Source organism: Apium graveolens, unplaced genomic scaffold (assembly GCF_009905375.1).
Source record: "Apium graveolens cultivar Ventura unplaced genomic scaffold, ASM990537v1 ctg3620, whole genome shotgun sequence".
Lineage (NCBI taxonomy): Eukaryota > Viridiplantae > Streptophyta > Magnoliopsida > Apiales > Apiaceae > Apium > Apium graveolens.
In genome coordinates, this window is record NW_027418184.1 from 19,469 (window position 1) to 41,950 (window position 22,482).

The 22,482-nt window shown below is 35.6% G+C and overlaps 1 protein-coding gene and 1 long non-coding RNA gene across 2 annotated transcripts; both read left to right on the top strand.

Moving 5' to 3' along the window:
* Positions 1 to 270: 270 nt before the first annotated feature.
* Positions 271 to 6,777, top strand: LOC141701238 (methylenetetrahydrofolate reductase (NADH) 1-like). Its single transcript, XM_074504922.1, has 11 exons — positions 271 to 871; positions 1,399 to 1,459; positions 1,638 to 1,720; positions 2,460 to 2,633; positions 3,262 to 3,435; positions 3,536 to 3,636; positions 3,787 to 3,898; positions 4,693 to 4,773; positions 4,865 to 5,042; positions 5,922 to 6,256; positions 6,379 to 6,777. The coding sequence occupies exons 1-11, from the start codon at positions 452 to 454 to the stop codon at positions 6,460 to 6,462; spliced, it is 1,803 nt and encodes a 600-aa protein (XP_074361023.1). The 5' UTR covers positions 271 to 451; the 3' UTR covers positions 6,463 to 6,777.
* A 266-nt stretch (positions 6,778 to 7,043) lies between these two features.
* On the top strand, positions 7,044 to 8,648 carry LOC141701239 (uncharacterized). Its single transcript, XR_012566724.1, has 2 exons — positions 7,044 to 8,033; positions 8,224 to 8,648. It is a non-coding gene; the product is annotated as an uncharacterized LOC141701239 (long non-coding RNA).
* The last annotated feature ends 13,834 nt before the right edge of the window (positions 8,649 to 22,482 follow it).

Consider the following 22,482-nt stretch of genomic DNA (forward strand, 5'->3'; position numbering starts at 1 on the left):
TGCAATATATTTATTATATAAATAACTTAATCTTTCAGAATTATATTATTCAATTTTAATTATAAATTTATTTATTAATTTTATTAAATAATTTTTGAAATAGCCGTGTGCAAAACACGGAGTGTAGTGAAACCCATGAATTGTAGCGAGGAGTTAGCCCAGCCCAACCCCAACGGGGCAAATCTAAGAAATGGGAAAAGAAAATAAAAGGAAGAGGGGGGGTTGTTGGCGTGGGGCCTGGGTGGGGGATGTAAAATCGTAAATCTCCAAATTGATCGTCGTCGGTGGTTGGTGAAACCCACTTCCATATCCTCACACTCCAAACTCCCCCCCCCTATATATAATCACACCCCTTTAGATCTACCCCCAATCCTCCCAGAACATATTTCTACTACATTTCTTCTTCTCCCACCACAAAGATCTCATCTCATCTTTCATCTAACTCCACAGGATGAAGGTGATTGACAAGATTCGTGAGATTTCCTCCTCCTCCTCCTCTAACGGGGATGACAAAGTGGTGTTCTCTTTCGAGTTCTTCCCACCGAAAACAGAAGAAGGTGTTGAGAATTTGTTTGAGAGAATGGAGAGAATGGTTTCACACAATCCTACATTTTGTGATATTACCTGGGGTGCTGGTGGTTCTACTGCTGATCTTACTCTTGAGATTGCTAATCGTATGCAGAACATGGTTTGTGTCGAGACTATGATGCATCTCACTTGTACCAACATGCCTGTTGATAAGATTGATCATGCTCTTGATTCTATTAAGTCTAATGGTATTCAAAATGTTCTTGCTCTTCGCGGTGATCCTCCTCATGGTCAGGATAAGTTTGTTCAGATTCAGGGTGGCTTCTCTTGTGCTCTTGATCTTGTAAGTTCAATTACATCCCCCCTCTCTCTTGTCTCTCTCTCTCCTCTCTCTCTCTGTCTGTATCTTTCTCTCTCTTTATCTTCCTCTCTCTCTCTCTCTCAATTGTGTCACTGTAATTGTTGGAGTTTTCTTGTAAAATTTATATTCATTTGCCAAGTGCTCATTTGTGCTAAAAGGCATATGCTTTTTCAAGTTTTATAGATTTTTTCAGTACCAACTTCAAATTACTTTCACTATTTTGTTTATAATTCTGTTTATGCCTGCTTGTAAATTTTAAAATTGTTAGGTATATGCATGGTCAATTGTTTTAGTACTCAATGTGTAGTTTTTAAACAGGTCTTATTTAATCTTTTCATTATATATTCTTTTTCCCATGTTGTTCTGAGGTTACACCATGTAGGGCAATTATCTTTTGATGACACTTGTTCTCACTTTTGTTTTTCATGCTCCTTTCCCTATTATGTCAAACTGTGTTGCTAATGTCAAACTGTGTTGCTAATTTTCTGTATTTTATATATGTATTTTAGGTGAAGCACATTCGATCCAAGTACGGTGATTACTTCGGCATTACTGTTGCAGGCTATCCAGGTTTCTCCCTTACTCCTCCCAGTTTTAATCTATCTTGTTTAATCTTTTCATTGTTCCAAATCGACAATGGTAACCAGTTGTAGATATAATAATTTGTATTATGCTGATTTTTATCATTTCTGACACTAAATTCATTCAAGATTTGTAATGTGATGTTGCTTTTAATTTACTTATGCAGAGGCGCATCCAGATGTTATTCAAAGCAATGGTGTGGCTACATTGGAGAGTTATCAAAATGACCTTGCCTACCTCAAAAGAAAGGTATACATCTTATCTCAGTCCTGGTCAAATTCTTTTTTTCTTTTTTAATCTCCATTTCCGAAAATGTATAAGTTGTATTTTTCCCAAGCAATTCACTAAAATGATGGAAAGAAGTTTTATCTTTTAGTCTTCTGCTTGATGTTCTGTAGCCTTCTTCCACTCCATATTATTAACTCAAAGAAATCAGGTTCCCGCAGTCTAGGCCAAGTCACCTTATCACAATTCGAAACAATATAAAATAACCTTACCAGGATTTCATGTATAACAACCAATTTTTGATTTAGAATTAATTTTAATAATGTTTCAGTCAAAAGTAGAAGCAGTAGATATCATTGTTATGGGGGGTTATTACCACGAAGAGATCTAATTTAGGTCCCAAGCCTAGATAGTTGATAGTAATTTGCTTATAAAAATTTGTTGAAAAATGAGATAAGAGTTAATTTTGATGGCTCTAATGACTCTTTGTATTTTTGAATTTTCATACGATTTTCAAAATGAAGATAGTTGGATGATACATCATAAGTATTATAACTAGTTACCCTGCACTTTTTGGTTATCGTGTAAACATTAGGTAGACACTAATTGATTGTATTTTATACTGTGATATGTGAATATTAAACAAAGATCTTTAGCAATTAGAAGTAGTAGTCCACTTTCTTCAATTTAGAAATTTAAAGTTAATATTAAAGAATATAGATATTATTGGGTACTTGATACACATTGCATGATTGTGTCACAGGTGGATGCTGGTGCAGATGTCATTGTCACCCAACTTTTCTATGATACTGATATTTTCCTTAAGTTTGTAAATGACTGTCGGCAAATTGGAATAACTATCCCCATAGTCCCTGGCATCATGCCAATCAACAATTATAAGGGTTTCATCCGTATGACTGGATTTTGCAAAACCAAGGTATGACTCTTCACAATAATGAACAATAGGTAGGACAGGTTTTATGATTGGTTCTATGTCGATCACTTCAATCCTGACCAAGAAAGAGTGCATATCTAGCATTGAGATTCTACCCTGTTTAGAGGGAAATAATCAAGTTACTGTACTTGAACGGATAGGCTATGTAGGGTGTAATTTACTTTAGGATAAAGTGTACCTGTGTGCTCACTTGATTATATTCTCCCCCCCCCCCCCCAAAAAAAAAAAAATCATCTCTTTCATCCTTTAGTTTAAATTTTTGTCAAGGCAACGTTATAATACAGGAAGAAATCATTCAGAAAACTCGCTCATTACAGTAAAAAATAGTAGTTTTTCTTTCTTGCTTTGGTGCTTGTGGTGATTAATGAATTTGTTTTGATATGTATAAGGGTTTAAAACATCATTCACATGTGTTTAAAGGAAATATAATATCTATTTAGCATGCATGGGAAGAAGCAGAAAGTTTCAACTTTAAAGTAAAACTTTGACCGAAATAAAAGGCCTATTAGAATAGATGGAAATCCATCACACTGCATACCATATATTAGTTTTGGCAGTAGTCATATGTTTATGAATTCGTGTGTACTTTAATAGAATGGAAGTATTGCAGATACCGGCTGATGTTACAGCTGCCTTGGAGTCCATTAAAGACAATGAAGAAGCTGTTAGAGCCTACGGAATTCACCTTGGAACAGAAATGTGCAAGAGAATTATGGCTTCTGGGATCAAAACATTACATCTTTACACATTAAACATGGAGAAATCAGCCTTGGCGATATTAATGGTTACTATTAGATCCTATTATAGTTACATATCTCTTTAGAAATTTAAAATAATTAATCTGAAATAACCAATGTGCTCACATATATCTAATGCATGCACAGAATCTGGGGCTGATTGAAGAGTCCAAAATTTCGAGGACTTTACCTTGGAGACGGCCAACTAACGTGTTCCGTGTGAAAGAAGATGTCCGCCCAATATTCTGGTAAGCAGTATGTTTGGAGTTACATATGTTGATCTCTGCACCACAGTTTCACCAAGTCATGCATGTGTGAGCAAAGACACATTAAATATTCTTCTTATTTTCGTGCTCACGATTCATAAACATCTGATGTTTTGTGTCCAATTAATCCAGGGCTAATCGTCCAAAAAGTTACATATCAAGGACCATAGGTTGGGAACAATACCCACATGGTCGATGGGGCGATTCTCGCAATGCCTCTTATAGTGCCCTCGCAGATCATCAGGTAACAATGACTAGTATAATTTATGTAGAACATACTCTCTGTGCTAGTGAATTTAAGTCTGATTCAGTTTTATGTTTAAACTCAACAAGAACTACAATTAACTGAAATAAACATGCAGGCCACACAAGTTTGATTGTTGCATGCAGTTATATCAAAATGCCTATATGCATGACAGTTTGAGGATAAAAATGAGATTGTTAAATTTTTTTGGCCAATAGGGAAAATATGTAGAGTTGCAAAATTATTTCTTTTTTTACAATCACCGAATTTAGAGCCACCAAAGCTATGTATGTTTGTTTCGAGATTCAAGCTTAGGAAGAATTATTTGCCACAAATTTACATTACAAGGAACTACTAAATACTTATTTCATGAACAATTTTTCTTGCAAACCTATCAATTTACATGCATTTTGCCCCTTCATAAACATTGATCAGTTCTTGGAAAAACAATTGCACTTATTTCTGTTCCCCTATTTTAATGTTTTTTTTTCTGTACCAGTTCATGAAACCACGTTCACGTATGTAGAGTTGCAAAATTATTTCTTTTTTTACAATCACCGAATTTAGAGCCACCAAAGCTATGTATGTTTGTTTCGAGATTCAAGCTTAGGAAGAATTATTTGCCACAAATTTGCATTACAAGGAACTACTAAATACTTATTTCATGAACAATTTTTCTTGCAAACCTATCAATTTACATGCATTTTGCCCCTTCATAAACATTGATCAGTTCTTGGAAAAACAATTGCACTTATTTCTGTTCCCCTATTTTAATGTTTTTTTTTCTGTACCAGTTCATGAAACCACGTTCACGTGATAAGAAACTTCATGAAGAATGGGTTGTTCCTTTGGCGAAAGTTGAAGATATCAATGAGGTATCTTTTTAGTCACTGATTATCCTATTTTTGTTGATTAAGTTAAGTATTAGCTTTAAATTTCATGTCCTTCTATATGTTTATCTATCAGATATTTAACAATTACTGCCTGGGGAAACTGAGAAGCTGTCCTTGGTCAGAGCTAGATGGGCTTCAGCCAGAGACAAAAATTATCAACGAACAGCTTGGAAATATTAACTTGAAGGGATTTCTCACCATAAACAGCCAACCAGCTGTAAATGGAGCAAAATCTGACTCTCCGTCTATTGGTAAGTTGCATAATTGTGTGATAATTTCTATATCTTTAAAACCTGGTCATAATATCTATATCTGTAAAACATGCATATGTAATGGTAAATATATATATATGTGTGTGTGTGTGTGTAGTTCAACGAAATTGGATCCGAAAAAAAGGTTAGTTATACTTGTACTTAAGTATGTGTGTGTAGTTCAACGAAATTGGATCCGAAAAAAAGGTTAGTTATACTTGTACTTAAGTATTCATCTTCCTTGTGTGTCAATCTGATTTGTAAGCAGATCTAAATCTTGTATTGCAGCATTATAAGATTTTTAATTATAATTTTGCATTTCTCTACTGTCCAAAATAGCTCAAGGCACACATAGTCTAAGTGTAATTGCCTGCTCATTATGCTGATTGCTTCCAGAAAATATAAATTAGCGAAGCTCATAATATTAGGTGTTGGTTTTTAAAGTAACTATATGGCTATAGATTCGAGGGTTAATTGCATAGTGCATCCCTTTGGTTTGGGTCATTGTCACTTTGGTACCAATAGTTTGAATAATTGCACTTCACGCCCCAGACAAGTTTGTGCGCTGCACTTTGCACCCTTTCCGTCAATTTCTGCCATTATCGTTAAATAGGTCAGGGGTAAAAAAGTAATTTGACAATGAAGGGTGCAAAGTACTATTTAACGGTAACGGCAGAAACTGACGGAAAGAGTGCAAAGTGCAGCGCACAAACTTGTCTGGGGTGTGAAGTGCAATTATTGAAACTATTGGTACCAAAGTGACAATGGCCCAAACTAAAGGGATGCACTATGCAATTAACCCTAGATTCAATAGTTTTTCAGATGCACAATAATTTTCGGTCAGTGACATAATTGGCTTCATTCTTTTATAACCTGCAGGATGGGGTGGCCCAGATGGCTATATCTATCAGAAGGCTTATGTCGAGTTTTTCTGTTCTACTGAGAAGTTGAATACTCTGGTTGAGAAATGCAAGGGCTTCCCTTCCCTCACCTACATGGCTGTGAATAAAGAAGGGAGTTGGATTTCCAACATTAAGCAAACTGATGTGAATGCTGTGACATGGGGTGTGTTCCCTGCAAAGGAGGTCATACAACCAACTGTCGTGGATCCTTCCAGCTTCCTCGTGTGGAAGGATGAGGCATTTGAAGTTTGGTCCAAAGGCTGGGCACAGTTATACTCTGAGGATGATGCATCAAAGAATTTACTTGAAGAGGTTGGTGTTACATCCTGTATATAGACATCTGTTTCCTGCATTAAGCTTTTCTTCCCCTTATCGTCATTATTTGTGCATGTGAATACTTCTTCATTGACAATATCTGAACTATGTTTTTACAGGTGAAGAGCAGTTACTACCTGGTCAGCTTGGTAGATAACGACTACATCCATAGTGATCTCTTTGCTGTTTTCAAAGATTTATGAGATCAGTAGCTCCACAGGACTTGAATTCCTTGAATGACTGCAGAATCCAATGGGGTTGCTGCTTGATTGGTGTGTGGTTTAAAAGATCTATAGAGCTTTTCATTTATTTTGTTGGAACTACATTATGTTATGAATAACACAATTCTTTGGAAATTTGAATTATCCCTTTGTTTCCCATGCAAATCGAAGATGAAGTACCATCCCTCTATGTATTAATTAGTAGCTATGCCAGAGGCAAGCTGTATTCCTTACCTGTCATATGTATTCAACAAGAATTATTGATGTAGTTTACTATCACATGTCCCCTTTTTCGCACAGAGCATTGATAATTATAAGTTATGTATCTTACTGCTAATTGATTTTTTTTACAACATTTTCAACAGGATCGCTGAAATAATTAACTAATATAACATTGATTATTTATAAATAGCGTAAAACGCACGATTTTTTTTTTTTTTTTTTTTTTTTTTTTTTTTTCTTTCGTAGGTAACCCGCAGCCGCTACCCTTCGGGTGCGCACTGGGTAAACCCTACGGGCTCACGCAATAGCCTGCAAATCACGTGAACCAAGGTAAACCGCATTTAAGCGACAGGCTCTGACTCAGGAGGTATAATCATAAATTCTCCTCCCGTGGGATTCGAACCTGTGACCAAGAGGACAATTTTCCTCTCTTTAATATTACGTAGTTAATTTTTTTGAATTTAATTTAAAGTAAAAAATTTAATTTATAAAAGTTATTTATTTGAAATTTTAATAATTTAATTTGATAATCTATACTATATTATAATAGACGAAATATTAAAAGTTGGGTAGTCAGGTAGTCGGTCGGTACTCGCTAAAATTACTTAATTATCTTTATTTAATTATTTTAATTCTAATTATTGGGTTGATCAATTCTAATTCTAAATGATATTAAATTCAACTTCTTCTATTACTTTACCAATTTCAATTCTATTTTATATCGAACTCTAGGGGTGGCAAAATCCGACACGACCCGAAACTCGACACGAACCCAACCCGCAAAAGTGCGAATTAGGGTTGAGATTTTTGACTTTCGGGTCGGGTTCGGGTTGGGTAAAAGTTTACCCGAAAAAATCGGGTCATTTTCGGGTTGACCCTAAATACCCGAACCCGACCTGTTCATTAATATATCATATTATAATTAAAAATATATTAGATACCTGTGATGTCTTACATTTATATTTCATGTTGGCCCGGTCCAAATTACCCAGCCCACAACATATGGTCCATTAAAAATCACATGGTCGTAGTATTACAATCAAACCCTAGTATCAAATTATTTCTAAATCCGCCTCTCTCGTCTCTCACCTCTCTCCCAAGTCCCGATACCTAAACCCTAGTTTATTATTCTGAAACACCAATTTGGTAATCAAAGACTTCACATCTCTCTAGTATCTTTCGAACATTGTCTGAATAAGTAGTTGATTTTGTCGGAATAAGTTTTCATCGCTTACTTGAATCTCCTAGACTTCATCAAGGCCCTTCTTGTTTTGATGCTCTCGGTGCTAAGCTTGTTAAATCATCTGGATTTAAGTTCTGCTTTACCAGTGGTATACTTCTCCCTTTCTCTCTCAGTTTTGCAATTTGATAGCTAATTAGTTCTCTTCCTCTTTCCCTCTCCTGTATCTCTCTCTCTCTCTCTCTCTCTCTCTCTCTCTCTCTCTCTCTCTCTCTCTTTCTTCACATCTATTCTTATTTAAGTTATATCTGTGACTTAATTCTTTGAATATATTTATGCAGATTAATGGAAAGTGAAATCGAAAATCAAAATGTTAACGCTGTTCCAGAAGTTGAACCCCAGACTGATGACGAGGTTGTGGAAATTTCGGGTGCATCAGGTGCAATCTCCAGGAGGCGACTTCTTGCTGATGTATGGAAGGATTTTGATATGTTGCCTTTGGGGCCGGATAAGAAGCAACGGTGCTCGTGTAAAAAATGTGGTACGACTTATGTGTGTCTAAGCAATTACGGGACATGTAACCTACATAAACATTTAGAGAAATGTAAGCATAGAGATACAAGAGATTCTGATTTGGAAGTAGCTGCACATTTTCATTAGTAATTTATTATCAGCTTGTTATGTAGTAGAATATTCATAAAAAGTTGTAAACTTTGAAACTTTGTCGTTTGTAGTGTTGCAATGACAATTTTACTCTCTTCCTCTATTTCTAATTTCGGGTAATTTTGGGTCATTTCGGGTCGTGTCTGACCCGATCCATTTGGATTCGTGTCAAACAGGTAATTTTCGGGTAATTCGGGTACTCACCAGGTCGGGTTCGTGTCATATCTTTCAAACCCAATTCGGGTCGTGTCGGGTTCGGGTTGGCTAAAAAAAATAAGGTACATCCAACCCGACACGAACCCGACCCAATACCCGATATTGCCACCCCTATCGAACTCTATATCATTATAATTTATATTAAATTTAACTTTTTCTATAAATTTATATTTTAATTTATATCGAGTTTTATATTATTCTAATTTGTTATTTCGGGCTAAATTAAATTTCAGTAAACTAAAAATAATTATTAATATTTAGAGTTTAGTTGATATATTATGTGAATCGGGTTAAGATAAAATAATAATACTATCCATACTCCTAAATTATGATGTCATATTATTTAGAGTTTTAAATGAACAAAATTAAGAATTGAATTCAATTTTTTTAAAAATATTATATAATATTAAACAATATCTGTGCGATCCATGCATCAATTTCATATATTAATCTTTACTTAATTTGAATTAAAATAATTAAATAAGAACGCGACGATTAATTAGGGTTTTCTCTGTATTTTATCAGTTTCTACTGATTGATTATGATTATACGAATAAAATTAAATAAGAAAAGAGCTATTTAAATTTATTGAATATTATTACGTGTTGGATCGATAAATAAGTTACTTAGCCGCTAAGTAACTGCAAAGACAATCCGTTTTGATACCCGTATTAGATAATTATCCAAACTGGGCTTCTTATAAAACACTTTATATGAAAATAATGTAATATTATCCCATCTTTCGAGAATACGGGTTTTGTTGATCTATCGAAATGATTATCGTATCGAAAATTTTACGCTGGGACTCGTATGGGTCCAACCGTAATCAGGATTGAAAAAGTTAAAACACGAAAAATGTTCAGAATAACCAGATTAGGTTAGGAAGAAGTTTTTCGAAGAGTTTCGGGTTGTAAAAACGTAGAAACAGTTGAAGTTGGAGACGATTCCCGGTTTTATAAATTTTTTTTGTAATTATTCATAAAATAAATATTAAATTCATAAAACATTGTAAAATCATATAACAATCCAAAAATTACCATAAAAATATCACAAATATCTATATTACATTCTGGACATAATAAAATTAACTTATTCACCTTTCATCACATAAAAACATCTACATATAAATATCAATCATCAGATAATTCACCAAAAATTCATATAATAATCACATAATAATCATTTAATGATAAAATAATTACACGTTATATCCCGAATATTACAGTGTTCATGCATAATTTTCTCAAAATATTCAACATCTCAGAGAGGTGTGCTACATGGTCAGTTACAATCTTTGATTTTACCAACATGTCATCCACATAAACCTCTATTTTGTTTCCAATCTGGTTTTTGAACATTTGATAGACCAACCTTTGATATGTTGCACCTGCATTTAGCAAACCAAATGGCATCCCAATATAGCAATAAATACCTCTGTCTGTTATAAAGGAGGTATGTTCTTCATCTAGCTTATACGTAGGAATCTGATTATAACCTGAATATGCATCCATGAAGCTGAGCAAGGCGTGTCCAGCTGTAGCATCAACCAACTGATCTATTCGAGACAAGGGGAAGTTAAGATATGTGAAATCCATACCAGTATGCCAATTTTCGTTTGGCTTCTTCACTAAAACAGGATTAGCAAACCATTCAAGGTAGTAAGATTCCCTAACCAAACCTGCTTTCAGCAACCTATCCACTTCTTCCTTCAAATTTGTAGCTCTCTCACCACTGATGGTTCTCCTCTTTTGTCTTGCAGCCGTCCTTTCCTGATCAATATTAAGATGGCGACAAATAGCCTTTGGGTCTATCCCAACCATGTATGAGTGGCACCATGCAAAGGCATCCAGGGTTGCCTTCAAGAAACTAGCTAAAGCTTCCTTTACTTATGCTACCAGCTGTTGTCCAACTTTCGGCTCTTTAGTTAGGTCCGCTTCATCTACTAATATTGATATTGTACCACCAACAACTCATGTTTTCTTCTTTACCTCTAGCATCCTTGGATCCAAATAAATTTCCACTGGAACCTCTTCACCTCCCTTTTTGGGTGGTTTAGGTGCGTTGTCAAGACCTTTAAAATCACTGGGATTAACCTCTTCAACAATCCATTCCATTAAAAGGTCACCATCTTCTAGAGAATTTTGGTGGGGGTGCTTCCAACATGAGGATCTCACCATGTGAAACTACCCCCGAGGAAAAGACAATATCAGCATAAGGAGCCTCCCATGGAGATAGGATAATCATAATCGCATTGAATGAGGACTTCATACTTTTCTTTCCCACCTATCGAGTAACTTCCTTTGGTGGTTTTACCTGTTTGTAGCAATTATCCAAACTAGGTCCTCCATTTGCGGATAATACGTGTTTATACGTCTGCTCAGTTGCACGTACAACTTGGTCATAGCATTCCCTAGACTCGCCTTGATTTCCTTTAACACAACCAATTCCTCTTGGAGTTGGGACTTTTTGGGAGAGGTGATGAATGGAGGTTATTACTTTCATGTCTTTCCACAAGGGCCTACCTATTATGGCATTGTATGAAATATCCCATTGACTAAGATAAATTCTTCTAGACGTTCATCCACCAAAGTTAGCGGTAGCTTCACCCTTCCTACAACACACATCAGGCCTCCAGTAAAGCCATACAACTCATTGTATGCATTTGACATTTCTTTATTAAGAAGACCCATTTTATGATAAGTTGCATAAGGAGTATATTACAGGAGTTTCCATTATCCACTAGCACCCTGTGTACATTCAATCCTCCAATAAAGACACACTACAATAAAATAAGCCTAAATACAACTGTATAAATATAACTAAGATTAAATACAACCATATTTGGTTGAATTTAAGAGGCGCGGTTAAATTCAACTGAAATCAGTCATATATAAAAACAGTTGTATTTAGGTAGTTTAATTTAGAAACAAATACAACGGACTAAATACAACCGAATTCAATTACAACCGGAAACGGTTGAATTTAGCCGCTTGACTTAATTCAACCAAATTCGGTCTATTTTAGCCCCGCCTAAATACAACCATATAATTATGACACCTATCACAACTCTAAACAGTTGAATTTAGCCGCCCCTCCTTAATGCAACCACCTAAATACAACTATTTTTAAATATGACTGATTTCGGTTGAATTTAGCCAAGCCAAAAAAATTGGAGATAAATTTCCCGCCAATGAAATTTTCCTGTCAGAATAATTAGAGGGAAAAATTGGAGCCAAATATCAGCTCAAAATTTTAAAAACAATTTTTTTTAATAATTTTTGAAAAAAAAATCAGAAAAATAAAATTATTATTTTTAAATATTGCTAAAAAATGTAAATAGACAGTAATAATATATTCATCCTAGATCTTGTAATTAACCTTATATTATTTTTACATATATTTAACTATTTTCGATTATTTCCGACTAGTACTTCTTACAAATGTGAAGATCTATTTATTTTAGTGATTTGAAAAAAAAATAGAAAAAATAAATGTATTTGGTTTTCTATTTTAACAGTCAACTATTAGTTTGACCAGTACTTCTTATTAGAGTTTAGTCTCATACCGATCTTTCGATTTTTTTAAAAATATTTATGAATAATTGTTTTTCCCTGACAATACAACAAGAATTACAGAAGAGGGGTTGAATGTAATTATGGCTACTTTTTCAGATTTTAAAACAGTTTTAACTTGATAAATATAACAATGTTTGATTAGTAGTTGTGCGGAATAAAAAGATGATATAAATCAAAACACTAAGTAATAAAAACAAAAACTTTTAAAACTTTCTGGTGAATTTGAAAGTATCCACTAGATATATATATATATATATATATATATATATATATATATATCAAATGAGAACCCTGTGAAGTTTGAATAGCTCACAACTGCTTACAAGTTTTAACAACTAAACTACAGAGAAATGCTTACATGATATAGCTTGATATGTTTCTCTGAAAATGTATCTGCTTAGTTAATTTCTCTACTTGCTATATTTGGTTTATATACACCAAGTTTACATGACAATAAGACAAGATAATAAAATAAAACATATATAGTATAACTTCATGTTGATTCACTACTCTATTCCAGCATCTTTGAATATCTTCACAATGGCATGGAAATGGTAATGCTTCTTTGTTCTCAAATTCCTGCTTAACAGGCTGCCACATTCCTTTTGCAAACACCCGACGCATGTGATTGTGTTTTCACTATCAACAGCTATTTGAATTTGATCATCCGTCGGGTCTATGCTTGTCATCCGTCGGGAAGCTTTTTTGATCATCCGTCGGGAGTCTTGTAGATTATCCGTCGGGTGTCTATTTGTCACTTGACTCCATTTCACTTTTACAGAATAACAACACATCTCACATTTACAATTGATCAACCTATTCTGCATATCAATCTAGTAGTCAACATGACTTACAAATCCCTAAGCAATCTACTTGACTTATACATGTTGTTTGCAGAAATATGCTACAATTCTTATTATTACATAAACTACTCACTCGATGGATGTTAATCTCTCATCCGTCGGGACTGTAAAGTTTATCCGTCGGGACTATATTAGATCATCCGTCGAGTGCTATAAAGTTCACTAAGTTAAATCTACTAAGGTGATTTGTTTAATTTATCATCAAGTTCACAACATATTTCTAACAATCTCACCCAATTTATGTCTACTGGAATTGTAGCCATAAATTAAGAGAAACTCGATGATAACAAAACACCCTAAAGATATAGATTGAAAAGTAGTAGATAAAACTGATAAGTGCTACAATATTTACTGAAAATTGAACAAAGCAAAGTGTACAAAGAGTTTTCACAATCATTTTCAAGGTGCTCCTCTAGTCTGAGAAGATAAATCTATTTCATTGATGGTCTGGATTTCTTCCCAAGCCTCCTGTTGTTCTCTTCTATTTGATTCTGGAGTTGTCTGTGGAATTCAAGTTCATCAGCTTCAGATAAATCCAACATATCTTGCATTTCTAAAAGAGTCTCATTGCTAGAGATACTCAGTTGGTCATCCAGTCTGAAGAATCTTCTAACTCCCTTATCATCCATGAATTCCATCAGCCAATAAGGCCTCAAATGCACTCTCTTTCTTGTGAAGGGAATAGATAGAGTTTTTGGAAGTGCATCTTTGGCTCTATTACTCCTTAGCTCCTCTATTTTCTTTAGGACTATTCTCCTTACAGTCATATTGAATCCAAAGTTCTTCTTGAAGGATGAATAGACCTTTATCAGTACAGATTGGCTTTCTTGAAGAATCCTGTGAAGTGGCCATGTGATCTCTTTCCCTCCCTTGTACTTGAACACTAGCCTTTCAGGAAGATGTCTGTAAGCATCAATCCCTCTTACTTCTTCCAATTCTTCCAAGTAGAGGTTTATTTCGGAGAACTCCTTGATGTCACATATGTATAAGAGATCTTCCTTGTTGACTGTGGGTTGAGATTTGGTTAGGGTCTTGGATCTAAGAGTCACAAGCTTCACTTTCTTGATTGCTCTAGGCTTTGTTTTCTTTGGCTTGTTGAAGATAGGAAAGTTTAGTTCAGGAATTGGCAAACTATCCCAGTCTACTAGCTCATCCTTTGGAATTATGGGCTCACCATGAATATTCCTAGTTGGATCCACCACCTTGAATTCTTCAAATACCACTGAGGGTTTTAATGTCTGATTTAAAGTTGTAGACTTTTTGGGAATATAGTCTTCTATTTTATAATCACTAAAGTCCAATTTTCTCTTGATTCTTTGCTTGTACCTTGGTTTCTTTATCTGTTGGGGTTCCTGTTGCATTTTCTGATCTTGAGGTTCAGCAATCACATATGGTTGTGCAGAAATCTTAATTGTAGTCTTCACATCTTGAAATTTGGCCAAGATAGCAGCTTGCTCCTTCTTTTGTTTGAGTTTCTTAGCATCTAAGGCAGCTTGCTTCTTTTCGTGCCTGATTCTTTCCTTCTCTTCCTTTTTAGCTTCTACAAACTGAGGGTGTCCAACCACCATACGGATTTCCTTACCATTTATGTAGATTTTGGAAATCCTTTTTTTAAGTGTTGAATCAGTTGAATCAGCTGGATCTTTGAAAAATGCAATTGACCTAGCCAATAGCTTCTTCTCATCTGGCCTAGGTGTCTCATACACAGTATCCATAGAATTTTTGTCTGAGAACTTTGAGTAGTTTCTTTTAGGCTTTAAGACCAGATTTGCCTTTAGAGACTTTATACAAGAAGTTTGACCCTTTTCAAGATAATTCAAACTCATCTCATTCACAGAAATCTGCTTGATTTGAAAGTGATGATTAAAGACTTTGTCTGGTTTCTGAATTGGCCCAAATTTCTGTTGAATTTCTGTATCTATTTTCCTCCACTTATCATCTAATTCCTTCTCCACAGCTGCAACATCAAGCATCTTGGGAATTGTCTTTGACTCAAGCTTAGCAGCTGCTATTTGGATCAGATCAATGCTGTCCAATACTGGTGGCTTTGGCAGAGTAATTTCTGAAATAATTACTTGGCTGATTTGAACATTTACCACATGTTCCCCCTCACTAGTTGGTTCTGCTTGACTGTCTTGAGTTAATGATTTATCCCCCTTTTTGTTATCATCAAATAAATTGGAGGTAGAAGATTGTGCAACAACCAACCTTTGGAGCAATTGAGTTTGCTGTGCTTGATGAAGATGGATAGTTGTTAAAGAGACTTCCATTGCAGTCAGCCTTGTATCCAGGGAATCCACTTTAGTGGCAAGATCAGAATTCTTCCTTAGATGTCTCTTAATGTCAAGCATTGTTGCATCTGGAAGTTTAGCATCCAATATTTTAGAGAGATCCTTCTTCACTTGATCAATCTCAGTTTTGATAGAAGTGACATCTTGATTATGTTGAAGACCCTGGATTTGATGTAATTGTAGAGAATTGAGATGTGCCTGTAAGAGCTTCCTGGTGCTAGCATTTGTTGTGGCTTGAAGAGCATTATGTGTTTCTTAGATTTGATGGATGAGAGTGGTTTTGAAGTGTTGAATATCGCAGTCCTTGGATAATGCCTATGATGGCATGCCAGATCTAGAGCTGGTGCCTGCTTCTCCCCCTATGCCCTTGAGCTCTTCACTATCATCACCATCATCTCCAAATAAATCTGCAGATTCACCAGTACTATAGTCAACCTCATCATCAGCTCTAGGTGGCATGGATGTGATGGCATCCTTTGCTCTTTGCATAGATTGAGTGGTGTGCACTAAGTTGAGCATCCTTTCAGCCTCCTCATTGTCCTGTCCAGCTAGAATTTGATAAGATGGAACAGGATGATTAAATGTCTCAGCATCCAAGGGGAAAGATTCTATGACAGTTTTATATATTTACTGAGATAGTTTCCCCCTTTCTGCATCACTGACATTCATCGACTCACTAGCAATGGTGTCCATCCTTATCTCTCCAGTACCTGCATTTCTCTCTTGTTCTCTCTGTTTTTGCATCAAGGGCTCCCCTTGGCTACCCACTCTCACACCCTCACCTTCACCATCTAAGATATGACTCCCCTCACTCACTTTTTCCAGACCTAAAGAAATGGTCTGCATTGGTTCACTCATTTTCTCTCCTTTTGCCTGGGAGCAACTCAACCTTTCACTCAATTCACTCCCTGCCCTCATCCCTAAGAGTGATTGTACTACCACTAAGTCATCTGCACTTGTGATAATTGTAGGAATTTGAAGTTGAGCAGAGACTCCCGATGGATGAGGAATATCCGTCGAGATAGTAGTTTGGCTAGCCGACGGATGACTGCGGTTAGACACATCCGTCGGGATTCAATCACTACTCGACAGATAAAGAATATCCACCAGGATAAAAGAAGTGAATGAGTTTGGAGTGGAGAGTATTGTAGACTCTGTCCATATTGATGAAAATTTGGGCATAGATGTCTCAATAGACTCAGAAAGAATTGGCAAGTGAGCCAACAAATCATCTAAAAGATGATGCTCACTTGCTTAGATTTTTGGCTTCTCCAATAGAGTTAAAGATGGAGAATTTGGAAGTGATGTATGAATCATGTCTACATCCAGTGAGTGTGTGGGTGAATTTGGTGTTTCAGGTGCTTCAATTATTAATAATTTTGGCTGTGACTCTACATTTATTGGAGCCACATCAATCTGACTTTGAGAAGGTACACTGACTGGGTCTTTAGCACCATTTTTCACTGTGTGTGTTCCCTGTGCATCCCCAAGGGTTTTAGATCTTTTCTTTCTGGAATAAGTCTGTGTTGAACTTGTGTCCCTAGCCCTCTTGGTCTGTGCTCCTGGTTGGGAGCTTGTTTCAATGGTGACATCCTTTTAGAAGGATGAAACTAGAATTGAGCTAATATCCTTATTAACAACCACAGTTTGTTGGGAAATTGTGGTGTGGCTAGGATTAGGTACACTAATCTCACCAGCCTTATCCTTAGGGCTTCTTTAATTTTCACCATGTCCCTCACCTGGCTCACTCTCCTTCACACTCCCCTCTTTGTGTTTAGTAGATTTTGTAACTGATTTCTTTTGAAAGAAACCAGAGGGGGCTTTCTTAGCTTTGGATTTAGGAATTGTTGTTTTGGTAGCTTGGGTAGGCATCTGTTGGGTCATTGACATAGATGCCATAACTACACTTGAAGGCAAAGAAATGTGCGAGGTTGGAAGATTGGAGATAGTGGTGCTTACCTCACTTACCTGAGCCCCCCCATGATTGGAAAGTAAATGAGGGGCACCTCTTTATGGTGACTTGCCCTGTTGAGATCAGCAATGACTCTCCTTTCATGAACCCAAGAATTCAGTTTGTTGGTTGGGTTCTCAAAAAAATGTTCTAAAAAAGATGTTTAGCAAGCATCATAAAGAATCTAGCATAATAGACACTTTTACCTCTTTTATTAAGTTCTCCTAACTTATAACCTAACTCAAACATGATCAAGTCACTAAAGTTAAAGTACTTATCAGTAAGTAGCATATAAAGCATGTTAAGCATGGAAATGTTAACAGAATCAAAATTACTTATTTTACCAGAAAATATCTTAGTCACAACATCACCTAGATAGCTCCATTCCTTTCTAAGAACTAGCCTCCTAATCTCACTTGACTTAGAAGTTGAAAGTGCATAGCCCATAGAATTTGTTAACTATATCAGTATCTGTATGTGGGATAGTAGAGGTGTTATCTGGAATTCTAAAGTATGCTTTGATAATGTCACTATTAATGCAAAACTGCTTACCTTTAAGAGTGAAAGTTATGGTCTTGTCAGTAGTTGTACACGGCAGTTATCCATATCTCCTCCACAACTTCACAGTAGATTGTGGGTGATTCCAGCATAGCATAACTGAGTTTACAGCTCTTCCTAAAGTCCATCATCTTGTGAAAGTCTCCAGACTGTGGAATCTCCTTGTTCACAAGAGCTACAAAGTTGTTCTTTTCATACATAAATCCAGATTGAGACATGATTTTGACTACTGGTGCCACTGTTAGAGAATAAGAAATTTGTAGAGAGAATATTTGCTTTGGAGAAGAAAGGAAGTTAGAGAAATTGATTTGAGAATGATAAAATAATAGAATGAAAATGAATTCTACTTTTATACTATCTCCGAAATAAACTGTCAAAAATAATAAAGTGAAATAAAGTAACCAATGAAAATAGCCCAAAATAGCCGTTTAAAAATAACTAAACTGTAAAAATTCTGTCACTTATCCGTCGTGTTATACTTACAAACTGTAACTATACCCGATGGATAACGTTCAGAGTTTTAACGGCTAAGATTGAGACAATTCGACGGATGAGAATAAAACAATTATCCGCCGGGTTATAAAATAATCCAGAAAAGTAATTGATTTTTATTAACAAATAATATTCCGACAGATGATCAAACTCGATGGATAATGAGCATCCGTCGGGATGTAAATTTTAACTTAGCCAAAATTTCATCCAAAATAGAAAAATCAATTAAGTTTCTGTCTACATTATAACTTGCAAAAATATCTGAAATTATTCAAGAATAATTAAGCATACCTAACTCACTTACCAACCTTAAAAAGGTGGATTCATCAAATGGCTTGGTAAATATATCTGCAAGCTGCTTTTCACTAGGAACAAAATGAAGTTCCACAGTACCATTCATCACATGTTCCCTAATGAAGTGGTACTTGATGTCTATATGCTTTATTCTTGAATGCTGTACTGGATTTTCAATGATGGAAATTGCACTTGTGTTATCACAAAAAATGGGAATTCTATCCACTTGTAGACCATAGTCCAACAATTGGTTTTTCATCCACAAAAACTGTGCACAACAACTACCAGCAACAATATATTCAACTTCAGCTGTAGAAGTAGAAACTGTATTTTGCTTTTTACTGAACCGGGACACAAGCTTGTTCCCTAGAAATTGACAGGTTCCTGTTGTACTTTTTCTGTCTATTTTACAACTTGCATAATCTACATCTGCATAACCAATTATATCAAAACCAGAATCTCTAGGGTACCAAATGCCAAGTTTTGGTGTTCCCTTGAGATATCTGAAAATTCTCTTAATAGCTACTAAGTGAGATTCTCTAGGATCAGCCTGAAATCTGGAACAAAGACAAGTAGCAAACATTATATCTCGCCTACTAGCTGTTAAGTACAGAAGTGAGCCAATCAAGCCCCTATAGCTTGAAATATCCACAAACTTTTCAGTAGTGTTTAATTCAATCTTAGTTGCAGTGGCCATGGGAATTTTTGCAGATGTGCAATCCATTAGATCAAACTTCTTTAAAAGATCATGAATATATTTAGTTTGACTAATAAATATTCCATCACTAACTTGCTTAACTTGTAAACCAAGAAAGTAAGTTAGTTCTCCCATCATGCTCATTTCATACTTGCTTTGCATAATTTGGAATTTTTTTTGTAAAGTTTTTCATCTATAGAGCCAAATATAATATTATCTACATAGATTTGAACAAGTATACTAGAGCCGTTAACATTTGTAAAGAATAAAATTTTATCAACAGTACCTCTTGTGAAGTGATTTTCCAAAAGAAACTTTGATAAAGTGTCATACCAGGCTCTAAGTGCTTGCTTCAGTCCATAAAGTGCTTTCAAGAAATAATAGACATATTCTGGAAAATTTGGATCTTTAAAACCAGGAGGTTGAATGACATAGACTTCCTCCTCCAAATCTCCATTTAGAAAGGCACTTTTGACATCCATTTGATAGACCTTGAAGTTGGCATGAGCTGCATAGGCTAAGAAAATTCTGATGGCTTCAAGTCTTGCAACAGGAGCAAAAGTTTCATCAAAATCTATTCCTTCTTGTTGGCAGTAGTCCTTAGCAACCAATCTAGCTTTGTTCCTGACCACTATGCCATTTTCATCCATCTTATTTCTGAATACCCACTTGGTGTCAATTGGATCCTTCCTTTAGGTTTGGGTACTAGCTTCCATACCTTGTTCCTTTCAAATTAGTTTAGCTCCTTCTACATAGCTAAAATCCAATCAGGATCAAACAAAGCTTCTTCTACCTTCTTTGGTTCTTCCTTAGATAGGAAGCTGCTATATAGACATTCTTATTGAGTTGCTCTCCTTGTTTGAACTCTAGAAGATGCATCACCAATGATGAGCTCAAAAGGGTGATTTTTAGTCCATTTTCTTTGTTGAGGTAGATTAGCTCTAGATGAAGAGGCCTCATTGTTGTCTTGATGTGTGACTGAGTTTTGATTATGATAAACTCCCCCTGAGTTTGTGAATCTTTGATTTGAGAAAGGGGAATTTTCTATAGGTGATCTATTCTGACTTTCAGCTTCTCTTGATATTCCGACGGATGATGCACTTTGTGTCCCGACGGATGAAGCTGATTGTCTCCCGGCGTATAAGGCAGATTGTCTCCCATCGGATGAAGCATTTTGTAACTCAACAGATGTTGAATTATGTGCTTCATTAGTTGTAGTTTTTTCTGCAATATCCTTAGTCATTGTTTCTTGATCACTTTCATCATCACTATCATTACTAATCATCTCCACATTATCAAACTTGAGGCTTTCATATAAATCTCAATCTTGCAGTCCTTCAATCTTTTTATCATCAAACACAACATGTATTGATTCCATAACAATGCTGGTTCTTAGATTGTAGACTCTATATGCTTTTCCCACAACATATCCAACAAAAATTCCTTCATCTGCTTTAGCATCAAACTTCCCATGTTGATCAGTTTGATTCCTTAAGATATAACATTTACAGCCAAAGACATGAAGAAAATTTAGAGTTGGCTTCCTATTCTTGAATAATTGGTAGGGTGTCATGCACTTTGCTTGATTAACAAAAAAGATATTCTGAGTGTAGCAGGCAGTATTCAGAGCTTCAGCCCAAAAGTATGTTGGTAACTTTAATTCTTCAAGCATTGTCCTTGTAGCTTCAATAAGAGATTAGTTCTTCCTTTCCACTACTCCATTTTGCCATGGAGTTCTTGCTGCAGAAAACTCATGCACAATCCCATTCTCTTCACAAAATGATCTCATCACAGAATTCTTGAACTCAGTTTCATTGCCACTCCTGATTCTTCTTACTTTAAAGTCAGGATGATTGTTGACTTGCCTTATCTGATTGATGTTGATTTCACTAGCTTCATCTTTAGACTTTAGGAAATATGTCCAAGAGAACTTTGAGAAATCATCCACAATTACTAGGCAAAATCTTTTTCTTGAGATGGACAACACATTGACTGGTCCAAACAAATCCATGTGAAGCAATTGCAAAGGTTCTTTAATTGTTGAATCAAGCTTCTTCTTGAATGATGCTTTGATCTGCTTTCCCTTTTGGCAGGAATCCCACAATCCATCCTTAATAAACTCCACTTGAGGACGACCTCTAACCAGTTCTTTCTTGACAAGCTCATTCATGGTCTTGAAGTTTAGATGGGATAGCTTCTTGTGCCATATCCAACTTTCATCTTGACTTGCTTTACTGAGAAGATAAGTGACAGATTCTGCATTTGATGAGTTGAAGTCAGCTAGATACACATTCCCTTTTCTCACTCCAGTGAGAACCACTTTGTTGCTCTTTTTGTTTGTCACAACATAGGCTTCTGAATTGAAGGTTACTGAGTTGCCCTTATCACAAAGCTGGCTGATACTCAACAAATTATGCTTGAGACCATTCACTAGGGCAACCTCTTCAATGATGACATTATCTTTTGAAATCAAGCCATATCCCACAGTATAACCCTTGCTGTCATCTCCAAAAGTAATACTTGGGCCATATCTTTCCTTGAACTCAGTGAGCAGGATAGAATCTCCAGTCATGTGCCTTGAGCAACCATTATCCAGATACCAAAGATTCTTTTTGTTTTCATGCACACATCAAAATCAAATCAAGTTGATTTTGGTACCCAAGTTTCCTTGGAACCTGCTTTGTTAGCTTTCTTCTTTGGTTTCTTAGGTTTTATCTCATTTGACTTGGGAATTTCTGATTCATCCTTAGTCATCTGAGTTGGACCTTTGAAACCAGTCATTAAAATAGAATTATCATGCACATTTTGATTAACAGGAAAAGGCATGCTATTTGCAAACATGTTATTCCAGTAAGGCATGTTAAATGGTATTTGAGGCATAATAAATACAGCATAATAAGGATTAGGTGCAAATAGCATATTAGCAAATTGTGCATTCATATTCTGAGCCGATATAGCATTCATAGGCATGGTAGGCATGGCAGTCATATTGAAAAAAGA